Raw genomic sequence first — 14,420 nt, 5'->3', positions numbered from 1 at the left:
GGTGGGGCTGAGTGATGATCCTTGTGGTACGCCACAGATGACTTCAGTGGCCTCGGACTTGAATGGTGGGAGGCGGACTCTCTGGGTTCTTCCGGAGAGGAAAGAGGTGATCCATTCAAGTGCTTTTCCTTGTATTCCGATGTTATTGAGGCGTTGTAACAGGGTGCTGTGGCAGACTGTGTCGAATGCTGCAGAGAGGTCGAGGAGGATGAGGGCGACTGTGTCTCCATTGTCCAATAGAGTTCGAATGTCGTCTGTTGCTGCGATTAGGGCGGTCTCAGTGCTGTGTTTTGCTCGGAAGCCAGATTGTGAGGAGTCGAGGGATTTGTTGGCTTCGAGGAAGGCGGCGAGCTGGTTGTTGACGGCTTTCTCGATGACTTTGGCCGGGAATGGAAGGAGCGAAATGGGGCGGTAGTTTTTGAGTTCGGTGGGGTCCGCTGTGGGTTTTTTCAGAAGGGCGGTGAGTTCAGCGTGTTTCCAGTTTTCCGGGAAGGTGGTGGAGTTGAAGGAGCAGTTGATGACGTCTCGGAGGTGCGGTGCTATGACGGAGTCTGCTTTGTTGAAGATGTGGTGAGGACATGGGTCTGTGGGGGATCCTGAGTGGATGGAATTCATCAGGCGGATTGTGTCCTCAGTGGAGATTGGGTTCCAGTCGTTGAGGGTGTTTACGGGGGGAGAATGTTCAGCAAATGGTTGGGTGGGTTGGTCTCCGGGTTGGTTGTCGAAGCTGTTGTGAATGTCTGCAATCTTGTTGTGGAAGAATGAGGCTAGGGAGTCGCAGAGGGCTTGAGAGGGGGTGATGTCGTTGGAGTTGGCTGAGGGGTTGGAGAATTCTTTGACGATGTTGAAAAGTTCCTTGCTGTTGTGGGCGTTGTTGTCAAGTCGATCCTTGAATGCTGTTTTCTTGGCCTTTCGGATTAGTTGGTGGTGTGTGCGGGTGGCGTTTTTGAAGGCGTCCTTGGTGCTAGTGGATGGGTCTTTTTTCCAGGCCTTTTCAAGGGAGCGGCAGAGTTTCTTGGACTTCTTAAGATCATCGTTGAACCATGAGGCCTTTTTGCTGCCAGGTTTGCTTTGACGTTTTTTCAGTGGTGCTAGGGTGTCGGCGGTGTTGGATAGCCATAGGGTGAAGTTGGCGGCGGCTTGGTTTGGGTTAGAAGAGTGGGCTGGGGTGTTTAGAAGGAGCGATGCGGAGATCTGGTCGGTGGTGATTTTGTTCCAGTTTCTTTGCAGAGTTGGTTGGAGGTGGTTGGTGGGTTTTGGCTTGTTGTAGGTGAAGTGAACGCAGCTGTGGTCAGTCCAGAGGAGATCCGTAGTGTGGCTGAAGGAGACATGGTTGCTGGAGGTGAAGATGGGGTCGAGTGTGTGCCCTGCGATGTGGGTGGGGGAAGTGACTAGTTGTTTAAGTCCGAGGTTGGCGAGGTTGTCCAGCAGGGTGGTGGAGTTGCGGTCGTTGGTCTTTTCAAGGTGAAAGTTGAGGTCTCCCAGAAGGATGTAGTCTTTGGAGGGGAGCGCGTGTGGAGTGATGAAGTCCGTGATGTCTTCACTGAATTTTGCGCGGGGTCCTGGTGGTCTGTAGAGGAGGGTGCCTCTGAGTGTGGTCTTGGGGTCGATGTGGATCTGGAAGTGAAGGTGTTCGGAGTTGGCGAGGTTGACGTCAGAGCTGGTTGAGATGCGGATAGATTTCTTATGGACGATGGCGATGCCTCCTCCTGTGTGGCTGGTACGGTCCTTGCGTGTGATCTTATATTCGTCAGGGATGGCAATGGTGATGTCTGGGGCGGAGGAAGCGTTCATCCATGTTTCTGTTAGGAAGGCGACGTCTGGAGAGATGGTGTCTAGTAGGTTCCATAGGTCAATGGTGTGCCTGTGGACCGAGCGGGTGTTGAGAAGGATGCATTGTAGGTGGTTGGGGTCGGGAATCTGTGGTGTGGTCGTAGCGGAGATGTTGTCGGTGCCGCTGAATTTGCAGGAGTAGCAGGAGAAAGGTCCATGAGTGTGTCCAAGAGCGGCTTGGACGCAGTTGGGGGCGCGACCGGGGTTGAGGGCTTGGAGGGTGGCGGCATCGTAGGTGATGCGGGAGGGCAGCGCAGCGCGAGGGGCAGGGGCTCTGGCGCTGGGCGCGGTCCAGGCGCGGACGGGCGTAGACGGGCTTACCTTTGGCGCACCTTCGGCGCGGGTTGGGCGCGGGCGCTGCGCGTAAACGCTGCGCGCGGGAACTACTGTCATATATGCAGAGTGGAGGGGGAGGGGCGAGGGCGGCTCAGCTGGGAGGCGTGGCTGGCTCAAGGGACGGAGCACAACAACAACAACAAGCTCAAAATGGAGGGGAGGGCAGAGCAGGGCGCCGGGGGCTCACACAAACAATGCACAGGTCTACTTAAAATGAGCGAGTAATGGCAAAGAAATGCACACGCTTTAAAATCGCCAAACAGTGCAGCTTTGAAATAACGATACCATGTTGCACAGAGAGCGCAGGCAGGGGAGCGATCACTCGAGGAGGAAGCGACGAGTGAATCACAGCGCTGCGTGGTCAGAGGACGCGCTTTAATGCTAGTGGGAGGGCGGCTCAGCTGGGAGGCGTGGCGGGCTCAAGGGACGGAGCACAACAACAACAACAAGCTCAAAATGGAGGGGAGGGCAGAGCAGGGCGCCGGGGGCTCACACAAACAATGCACAGGTCTACTTAAAATGAGCGAGTAATGGCAAAGAAATGCACACGCTTTAAAATCGCCAAACAGTGCAGCTTTGAAATAACGATACCACGTTGCACAGAGAGCGCAGGCAGGGGAGCGATCACTCGAGGAGGAAGCGACGAGTGAATCACAGCGCTGCGTGGTCAGAGGACGCGCTTTAATGCTAGTGGGAGGGCGGCTCAGCTGGGAGGCGTGGCGGGCTCAAGGGACGGAGCACAACAACAAGCTCAAAATGGAGGGGAGGGCAGAGCAGGGCGCCGGGGGCTCACACAAACAATGCACAGGTCTACTTAAAATGAGCGAGTAATGGCAAAGAAATGCACACGCTTTAAAATCGCCAAACAGTGCAGCTTTGAAATAACGATACCACGTTGCACAGAGAGCGCAGGCAGGGGAGCGATCACTCGAGGAGGAAGCGACGAGTGAATGTTTGTATGTAGGGCCCATTAATCCTCCTGGTTTGGAGACTCTGATTCTGCTTTTATTATTATGGTATCTGTAAAAAGACATTAAAGCCAAGTGAGTGAATCCTACATCTCCAGACACAGCATATCCAGTTGTTTCCTCAATTCGTAGAATCAATTGTTATTTCAGTGGTACATTTTGCTATTGCTTTGTAATTGTGGAGAGCATGGAAGTACTAAATGTTGTAGTTTTTCCTCCTAGATTATTTTAACCTTCTGAAGGGCAAAGAAAGCCTACTCCGAACAAGAATGCACATTTTGTCTTCATATGTGAAAGCCTGTAACCGAAATGTGATTGTCAACATGTGTGAAATTGTACTACATTTTCAATTATTTTAAGCTGCCAATGTCCATCTTCAGGATCATGATTTTGCTGAGCTGAATAGCATGCTTTTCTAGGTTGTGTCACTGTGTCAGGGATAGATATGCCGCACAAGATAGCAAGCATCACAATTTAATTTGTAAAATATTCATAGTTTGTTGCACTGTTCAAGCATAGTCCAACTGTGATCTTCAAAAATACAAGAACGCTAGGATTATTTTGATAAGAAAACATGCCTGCATGTCAGCGATGCCCTAATACTGTTTCTAATATCCTGAAGTGTGTATTATATATAGCGAACAAGTAAGTTACATAGAGCTATTTTTATATTACAGAAATAGCTTCACCGACAACTGATGAACTGGTTCTGCAAGCACAATTGCAAAGAGTTGAAAATGCTAGAACAATGGACCAGGAAGAGTTTGAAGCTCGTAAAGATGTATTGGAAAAACAGTTGCAACGCGAGGTAATCTATGACATATTCATTTGAAATATGATAAATGATATATATACTTTTGCTTGTAGTGGATGCGAATGTGATGCTAGAGAACTATTTTAATCACATTGTAGTAATTAGTTCTAATGTCAATAAGCATACTCACAAGTACTTCCGCTGATTTTAATTCATAGTCAGATGAAAAAAAGACTCACTCATACAGGACAAAGCTGCCTTGTCAGAACGCTCCCACAGCTGGTTCACCCTACAGACTTACCACATGGCCTCACCTCAAGCATACCTCCTGGCTAGCTTCTCAAGAGTGACAAAAGAGAAATTCTTGAAACTTTGCTTAGGCATATTACCATCTGCATATCATATGCCACCTTGGCTACGCCCTCCGTTGCCCGCAATTCGCCGCCACTGCGGGGAAGGGGATGAGGATATAGTGCACCTACTGACCATCTGCAAGGCCCTAAAACCGGCTCGACGAACTCTGTTAAGACCCATCTTTAACATGAAAGTCATTCGAACCTGCAGACAAGCAGTAAAATCATCCTTTTCCGGCGAGGATGTTCAATTAAGCTGTCGGCTGGTAAAATTTCTATCTGTTGCAGAAACAACCATGAAAAAAGCAGACCTCCAGGTTACAGATTGAAATACTGCTGAGCTGCTTGCGGGTCTTTGATTCATCTTACACAGGTTAATGCTTGTACTGCCGGTTTAAACAGGAAATTCAGTTACATCAGGACTAGCAGACTTAGTGCTTTAAAGGACCGTATAGCTGCTGCAGAACTGTCATCTTTGTAAACGTTAAAGATTAATACGCTATGTACCTAAAATGCTAATATTAGGTGGAAAGCCCCTCAAATATCTCACTCTCGCTGGCCAAGCATAACCCTCAACTTCGCACCCTGTACCTCCCTTCTCTACTCCCCTAGCTGCCCGTCATTGCATTTTGTAACCTAATGCTACTTTTAGGCTCTCCCTTTATTGAGATTTACTCATTTTAGTGTGTTTTAACATCGATCAATTTTAAGTGTATGGAAAAAATGTATAATGTATGATTGTAAAGGTTTTAATTAACTGCACAATAAATTTCAAACTACAAACTACATAGTCAGATTGTTGTGGCAAATTTTAAATTCTATGCAGTTATTAAGCTTAAGAGCGACTTTTATTTACACATTTTTAGGTACCCACAGTCAACACAGCACCTGAAAGTTTACAATATCTCTGAACTTTCCTTTATTACTTTAATTATTTCATGAGTGTTCATTTTTTAGACTTCGCATTTGCTTGTTTAAACTTTACATTTCCTCTCCCATGCCAGTCAATGTTACTCTAACAATGTGATTTTTGATTGGTGCTTTAGATTTTGAGTGATCTAAGGCACCAAAAATATAGTGCCATTCTCAACCTCAACATATATATATATGCAAAAAAAAGAAGCAGAGAACTCTGGGTAGTTCTCAAGTTTAGGTGAAAACAGCTCCTGTTAGAGCACTCTCAACACCAACGACACTCTAGATCTGCTCACCTCAAATGTCTGCTTTTCTATCAAAGTATTTAAGCATGGGATTGGTACAGTGCCATCCACGCCGAGATAGGAAAGGACAAAGTATTTTTCCATTTCTACAGCAAAGTCTTTAAGCATAGGACTAGCAAGTGCTGCCCATGCTGAGCTGTAAAATGACAAAAGCCATTTACCACTCCAGGCACAGTATTACAGCTTTGAATTAGTAAAATACCAACCAAGCCAACCTGAAATGAATAAAAGCAACCCCTGACACAGTGTTTTGCTCGAATTATAGCTCTTCAGAGAGATATAGCTTTGTCCAGACACAAGGGAGCACCCAGTATAATCCAAAACAATACCCTTTCAGGCATAGAGTGACGAATAAATTATGGGTAGTTCTCAAGTTTAGGTGGAAAACAGCTCCTGTTAGAGCACTCTCAACACCAGCGACACTCTAGATCTGCTCACCTCAAATGTCTGCTTTTCTATCAAAGTATTTAAGCATGGGATTAGCACACTGCCACCCACTCCGAGATATATAATTTTGGAGGACTGCAGCAGTCTGCCTGAATGGCCCCAAACCTGAGCTAGAATTCTTTGGGTGGCCCATTTTAGTAAGTTGTACACAAATTTGAGCATTGTTGAGGAAGGTGAGATAGTGTCACTAGATGAGCGTGATATAGATGATTTGAGTAACCTTGCTGTTTACATTAAATGGAAACCAGATGACCTGTATAAGGCGAACCTGGACGTTTGGGTCCCATATATAAATCTCTTATCCAGTACCATCCTTTCTGGACTGAATAGTCCCACTTCATAGAAACTAATGGAGATTCTCCCAATTTACAAGGAGGGGGTTCAGACAATCCCAGATTTTAGAAGAGGGTGTCCTGTCAGATTTGCAGGCAGGCTTTAGAGCCAATGTAAGCATTTCAGACCAGGTCTTCCGGATTACTTTAATTTATTGGCGAGAGGTACTAATAAACAAGGGCAATCTTTTTGTTGCCTTTGTTGACTTATGCGCAGCTTTCGATCTGGTTGCCAGGGGGAAGCTCTGTAGGGTGCTTAAGAAAATGGGCATTCCTGCTGCCCTATTGAACACCTTGGTGAGGTTGCATGCTGATAATATGGCCCAAGTTATACGGGAGGAGGACGGGCAGGTGACGGAATCCTTCAAGATAGATTGTGAAGTTAGGCAGGAAGCATGCTAGCCCCCACCTTCTTCTCCCTTTATATTAACAGGGCGATAGAGTATTTGAACAGGGATGGCTGCGATGTGCCTGAACTTGGGGGGGGGGGGGGGGGGGGGTCTGGCCCTCCTTTTCACAGACGATTCCCTGCTGCTTAAGTCACCACAGGGGCATCAGTTGTTGCTCAAACTTTTTTAATTATCCAGTATTGGGGTATCTTTCATAGATTCACATGCTTAAATCATTTCCTGTCGTCAAAGTGGGAGTCCCATGGTAATATAAATAAAGCAGTATTAAAAAAGCTTCCATAGGCTATCACGGTGGCAAATATACATTTATTAGCCTATCTACCTCCTTTTCTAAAAAAGGACCAAACTTTAAGTACAACCAATCAGTAACCAGCACCCTCTAGAACCGTCATAAGCGAGGCTAAATCCCTCAGATTTTTATCGCACATCATGTGTGAAGGGAGTCTCCCTGATCTCTGCTCAGTTCTTCAAAATTTCTCACAGATAGGTCTTATTTCCTTCTGTATACTTATAATGTCTGACAGGAAAGGACTATTTCGCCCTTGTAAGTCCTGTGGCAATAAGAGGGTTCCCATTGATGATCCCCACAAGGATTGCATCTATTGCCTCTATCCTTATCATGAGGCAAAATAGTGCAAAATCTGCTGCACTTTCTCATTCAAAACTCTGAGAGATAGAGAATGCAAACTTTTGTTATGGCTGAAGAAGACACAGAGAACATCTTCTGATGAGGAGAGTGACACTTCCTTTAAATCCCATAAGAGGCCAAGGTCGCCTGAGGGTAAATCTGAGGAGGTCAAGAAAGAACCCTAAAACCTCCCATCCAACCAAGGAAGCTCATAAAAAGGAGAAAGACTCCAAAGTCTCATCAGAGCTAGTCTTGCCATCTCATTCTGGGGCTTCTAAGACTAAATTGGAGTCGGCCATTTCTTCAGGGCCTTCCAGGCATAAATCCAGTCACTGATCCCTTTTGCCATCAGTATTGCCGTCGATGCCTACAACTTCAACGACGACTACTCTCTCATCGTCGAGACCGTTGCCGGCGCCCACTTCATCGACGGTGGATTAACGCCCGATATCATCGATGATTTCATTACCATTGATGAAGCCCTCATTGATGGCAGTGCCATCGTCGATGTCGTCAGCGACGACAAAGTCTGTACCACCACCACCACCATCGACGCGCACACCACCTTCGACGAGCACTCCACTGTCAACGGCATCCGTATCGACGACGACGTAGATGGCGGTTTTACCATCAACGAGAAAATCATCTATGCCGACGGTCCCGTCGACGCCACTCCTGTCGACGAGGTCAACAACGCTGTCATCACAGACAGTACTGTCAACAGCTCCACAGCAGCTATCCAGAGTGTCCAAGACATCCCTGCGACCTGATGTTCAATTGCCAGGCAACATTTCACCTTTATCCCCGAGCCACCTGCTGGAAACAGACGAAACGGATGTTGACGGTCCCTTTGCGACTTCTCATAGTCCTTCTGAAATCAACGTCAAGTGTCGGGAGGAGGATGAGGTCTATTATGACGAGGAACAGTACTACCAACACTACTCTCCAGTTCTTCCTAAACAATACCAGCAATTCAGGAATTATTTTGATCCCCAAAGACAAGAACCTCCTCAAATACCACCTTCTTTAATCCAAGATCTGCAGGCCATGCTCACAGATTACAGGAAATGGTTCTCACCCCAAGAGGAACAGACTACTGCGCCGACACCTCCACCACCACCACCGATGACGCTGCTTACACCAATACTGCCTCATCCTTCTTCTCCTGGGATTACGCCACAACCCATCATCCCTATTCCTCCTAGAGATCATCTGTCCTCTTCTGAGGATGAGGCTGAAGAGGGAGGGATTCACGATCCTCCACCGCCACTGAGGACTGGGATAATTACATCATCATCTCCTCCTCCTTATCGTCCTTCGGACTCTCCTCCAGAAGACATTGGAGGGTTTCATATTCTGATGGACAGGGCTACCTCCAGATTTCATCTGCCCACAATAGTCAAGCAATCAGAATGCTTACTTTATGACTTTGAAGAACAGTCAAGAAAATTAGTAAGGTCTTTACCCATTATCGATCACATCTGACACCCATGCTCTGCCACACCATCAACCGCTCCCTGGCAACCGCCTCATTCCCTGACGATTGGAAACACGCTAAGATCAACCCCCTCCTGAAGAAACACTCGGCAGACCCCACCGACCTGAAAAAGTACAGACCCATCTCCCTGCTCCCGTTCCCAGCGAAAGTCATCGAGAAAGCCATCAACAGCCAACTCGCCACATTCATCGAAGAGCACAACTTTCGACTCCTCCCTATACGGCTTCAGAAAAAAACACAGTACGGAAACCGCCCTCCTCGCCGCAACAGACGATTTCCGTACCTTACTGGACAAAGGAGAAACAGAAGCCCTCATCCTCTTCGACCTCTCAGCGGCATTCGATACAGTCTCTCACCGCACCCTAATACTCAGACTCCACGACGCAGGGATCCAAGACAAGGCCCTCAACTGGATCCGCTCCTTCCTCTCCGGCAGAACGCAGCGGGTCAGACTCCCCCCTTTCCTCTCGGACCTTTCACCTACCACCTGCGGAGTCCCCCAGGGGTCCTCCCTCAGCCATACGCTCTTCAACGTCTACATGACACCCAACTCATCCTTTCCCTATCCAACGAACCCAACACCGCCAGACACAAATTTCGAGAAAGCATGGAAGCCGTCGCCAAATCAATGAAAAACAGCTGCCTACAACTAAACACCAACAAAACGGAAGTACTCATCATGGGCCCAAACCCAGATGCCTGGAACGACACCTGGTGGCCCCCCGCCCACGGAAGCTCGCCCATCCCCACGGACCACGCACGCAACCTGGGAATCATCCTGGACTCAGAGCTCAAAATGGACCGCCAGATCAACTCCGTCTCGTCCTTCTGCTTCTACACCCTCCACCTCCTATGTAAGACCTTCAAATGGATCCCCTCGAACACAGAAAGACCGTCACTCACGCCCTGGTCACCAGCAGGCTCGACTACGGCAACACACTCTATGCCGGAATAAGCAAAAACCTCACCCGCAAGCTACAGAACATCCAAAACGCCGCCGCAAGACTGGTCCTCAACCTGCCAAGACACTTCCACATCTCCAAGCATGTGCGCACACTCCACTGGCTCCCCATCGGAGCTAGAGTCACCTTCAAGATGCTAACCCACGCTCACAAGGCCCTCCACGACACCGGACCTGCATACCTGAATAGCTAACTCAAATTCCACGCACCGCAAAGGACCCTACGATCAGCCCAGCTCTCCTACGCCGTGGTCCCCCGCACCAGAAAGACCAGATTTGGGAGGCCGCTTCTTCTCCTTCCGCACGGCCAGAGCCTGGAACGACCTTCCGCTCCACCTCAGACAGATAACATCGCTCCCCATCTTCGCAAGAAACCTCAAAACCTGGCTCTTCGACAGACCCCCTCCTTGATGGACCGGAACCTGCGACCCCCCCCCCTACCGCCTTGAGACCCTTATGGGTAAGTAGTCGCGCTTAACAAACACCTGATTTGAGGGCCTTAAAATCATGAAATCACCAGTCACTGTGGTGCCTGTATTGCCAAAAATCGACAAAAAATACAGGGTACCTGAGGATTCCCCCGCATGCCTGACAGGTCATCCCAAACCTGATTTGGTGATTTCACAAGCGGCACAGAGGAGATCAAAATATCAGTCAACTCCCGCCCCCCCCCAAGCAAGTGCGAACATTTCCAGTCATATCCATCAGTGGTGCGACATTACAATGGACAGATGGGTCTTGGACGTGATATCTCATGGCCACACTCTAGAATTTATCCAGCGCGCTCCAAACACTCCACCCAGGGGATCGAACCCACCTTGTCTTCACTTACTAAAACAGAAGCAAATATTGTGTTACTGAAAGAAGCAATAGAGAGAGTTCCAGTAGTGCAGAGAGGAAAAGGCTTTTACTTTCGTTTTTCCCTGATACACAAGAAATCAGGGTAGGGGAGACCTATTTTAGACCTCAGACATCTAAACAATTCCTCAACAGTTAAACCTTCAGAATGGTTATGCTTTCAGAGATCCTTCGGCGCCTCAACAGGGGAGACCACATGACATTGCTGGATTTGGAGGATGCTTATTACCATATTCCTAAACACCCCAAACGCAAAGTTCCTTCAATTCACAGTGGCTGGTACCCATTATAGTTCCGAGCCCTACCCTTTGACCTCAAATCTGCTCTTCGTATTTTCACCAAGTTCCTGGCCCCAGTGTCGACCGCCTTACAGAACCAGGGTCACCAAGTATTTCCATATTTGGCGATTGGCTCCTGAAAGCTCCATCGGCTCGTCTAGCTGCTACAGCTACAAAAAGACTGCATAAATTTGTTCCACTGACTGGGCCTTACCATAAACCAACAAAAGTAATCAGTTTTTCCAAGTCAAACAATGATTTTCCTCGGGCCGACCTAGACACCCTTCAGAACAAGGCTTTCCTCTCACGGCAAAGGCAGGAGCCTTGACTCTCAGACTATAAAAAAGACGGTGCACTTCAGTGAGGACATACAAGTCTCTTCTGAGGATGCTGTCTTCAGCAATCGACCTAGTGCCTAAAGCTTGACTTAACATGAGGCCATTGCAAGAGGAACTTCAATTTCAATGGATACAAACAGTGGGATCCATCGACGATGTAAGTAAGTAATTTTATTGTACAGTTAATTCTTCGACCATGTGATAACTATCACTCCACGAGTGAGGGAGGCATTCAGATGGTGGACTCTAAAGTCGCACCTTTCTCAGGGCCTCTCTTTTCTGCCTCCGGTCCCGGAATTCCTCATCGCTACCGATGCTTCCATGGAGGGTTGAGGAGGCCATTTCCCAGACCTTCAAATTCAAGGAAAATGGTACTTAAAGGAAAACGGGATGCATTTAAAAAATAAAAAAAAATTCAGTTTCATTTTTTGAGGGCAGGCAGTGGTCCCTGGGACCACTGTCTGCCTTTAAAAAATATTTGTGCATGCATACACAAAGGGGAAGGGGTCCTCTGGGGACCCCTTCCCGTTTGCGAGGGCTTTACCACCCTTCTGAGAAGGGTGGTAAACTGCAATTGCGGTCGCAAAACATTCTTACATAATTTATGGAGTCGCTATTAGGAAGGGACGCACTTGGAACGCCCCTACCTAATAGCGAGTCACTAATACTATTTTGGGACTCGCAAATTAAGATTAGTACATGGGCCACTGTGTTTTTGCAGGCGCAAACGGGTCGCTCCCGCAAAAAACCTTTGTACATCTGGCCCATTATCTAGAAGAATTGCCCCAGCCCTCCGCATTTATATGGCAAAGGCAAGGGGGTCTGTATTGTATGGGGCCGAACTGTCGGGAAATTTGAACATCAATAGCCTAGATACTGTGACGCATAGGTTTTTGAGATCTATATTCAACCTTCCTCCAAGTACCCCACTCACGCCAGTATAACTAGACCTAGCTTAGAGAAAGATCTCCGATAGAATAGAATGCAGACTTCTTACTTTCTGGCACCGGCTGTTGATTAAACCAGCCCTTGAACCATATCAGGAAGGCATAAGAGATTCTATGGTTCCACAGTGCGTAGAGAGGATCCCCTGGTTTTAAACCTAAACGCACTTCTACAGAAACAGAGGCTTGATATCTAATGGTCCACCCCAGAGTGGATGATCATGCTCCCACGAGACAAGATCAAAGGACCCTATTGGGAGTTTGTAGCCTTTGAAAATGTGACCGAGAGCAAAGGAAGATTATCATTAGCTTTCTTTGATGTAAAACCATGTGCCTGCTCTGAAGCGACCATTTATGAAATTGTCCCAACCCTAGCACGCAAGTTATTTCTCCAATTTAGATATGGCAGCTTACCCATTAAACAAGTCTGCTCCAAATGGCACGAACATGGTGAGGTTGATGATCAGTTTCCAGTATGCCATGGGGTACAGAATCAATGGAACACATATTATTTTTTTGTCCTTGCTATTACAACCTTCGGGTTAAGTGGGTTGGGCCCCTCTGGAAGAATCTGGACACCAGGAGGTATCTAGATACTCTTAGAATCTTGATAACCTACACAAGTAGAGTACTCATGTTCGGTGTGGCTAAATATCTCATGGCACTACGGTTAAATGTTGGTGGAATGTCGAGGTACCTGAATTGTGTATATTTGTTCTAACACGATAAGCCAGAGCGACAAGAGGGTCAGGATGTTCCCATTTAGCCGCAAATGTGAGAACATTTGTGCTATTACTGCTTTAACTCCTTCCTTGTTATGGAACTATCACAGAGTTACTATTTGTTTTTAGCAACTTTGGGAAAACAGATGTTTTGTACTTCTATGGTTTTTAATGTTAGGGATACTAATAGCTTTGCACAGGACACACCATCTCAAATAAAAATTGTGACCTGTTGTTAAACTACAACAGGTATTGCGCAAGAAATTACCAAGAAGCCCATTATCTTGTATATTGCTGCTTTGAGTTGTGTGATTCCCCAAGTTTTTATGACTACAAAACTGTTTTGTATACTTGCTGTGCCCGAAGGTCATTTTATAATATTGTATTTTTACCTGTTTCTGATTGTATGATTTTTACAAATATGTATTATTTATTTCCGAAGAATGTACTTTTATGATCCTAGTGCATGAAATGAAGTTATAAATGAATGAATATTATCTACTGGCGGTCGCCAGTAGATAGTTATAGTTAGGACCGAGTTTCCATAGGAAATCTCAAAATTCTATTTTGAATAACTTTGGTGCCGATTGACGAATCCTTGCGAAATTTTCAAAACTAATGGGGCGCTCCGCTCTGCTCCTACCCTGGAAGTCTCGGGGTGATTCGTCAAGCGGGGGCCGAGAAAAAGGGGGGGTCCCAAAACGCGTTTTCCCCATGGATTTTTCCATAGGGACTTTAGTCGCAGCTACAGCCCGAACGGCTGAACAGAATTACGTGACATTTGGCAGAGAGGTAGCCATAAGGTGCATGAAGTGCCTTTTGCAGATTTGTTGTAAATCTGCTCAGTATTTCCAGAGAAAATAGCATTTAAATCAATATATATATCTGTACGCGCGCAGGACCACCAAGGGCAAAAAAATGTTTTGGTTTTTTTTCGAAAAATCGCCGAGTGCGCGCACCCTGCGCGCACCACCCTAACGGAAAAAATTCCGCGAAGTTCGCGCAGCGTACGCGCACTCCGCGATTTTTCGAAAAAAAAAAAATGTATTTGGCCCTTGGGGGCAAAGCGCTCCGTGCCCACCGCGCGCGCACGGTGCGCGAAGCGATCCGTGCGCGCACCGCACGAAGTGCGTTAAGTGTGCGCGCCCACTGTGTGCGCACGGTGCGCAAAGCGCACCGTGCGCGCACGGCACGAACTGCGTAAAGTGGGCGCTTTGTGCGCTTTGTGCGCCGCGTGCCCACCGTGCGCGCACGGTGCACGAAGCGCACCGTGCGCACGCTGTGAAAAAGTTTTGTTTAAAAAAATATATTAAAACATACATAACTTAGCATTTAAAACACCGTACAAATTCACTGAAAAAACCATAGGTTTCACACACGTTATAGATAGGAATTAGCATTTAAAAAGCCTTGCAAATTCACTTAAAAAACCATAGGTTTCACACATGTTATAGTTAGCTGGGCATTTCCCTCGTAAAAAACCAATGAAATTCCCCCGTTATAGTTAGTGCAGGCAACTATAACTCACGCGACCGCAATC

At 47.2% G+C, this 14,420-nt stretch overlaps 1 protein-coding gene across 2 annotated transcripts in view; it reads left to right on the top strand.

Moving 5' to 3' along the window:
• The window catches only part of OFD1 (OFD1 centriole and centriolar satellite protein), a 449,276-nt gene that overhangs the window by 294,501 nt on the left and 140,355 nt on the right, over positions 1–14,420 (top strand). For both annotated transcript variants that reach the window (XM_085622492.1, XM_085622491.1), the window contains exon 14: positions 3,815–3,945. In XM_085622492.1, the coding sequence (XP_085478618.1) occupies positions 3,815–3,945 (131 nt within the window). The remainder of the gene's footprint in view (positions 1–3,814; positions 3,946–14,420) is intronic.

This window comes from Triturus cristatus, chromosome 8, assembly GCF_964204655.1.
Source record: "Triturus cristatus chromosome 8, aTriCri1.1, whole genome shotgun sequence".
Lineage (NCBI taxonomy): Eukaryota > Metazoa > Chordata > Amphibia > Caudata > Salamandridae > Triturus > Triturus cristatus.
Note: the sequence above shows the minus strand (reverse complement) of the source record. Positions and strands in the feature narration are given on the sequence as shown.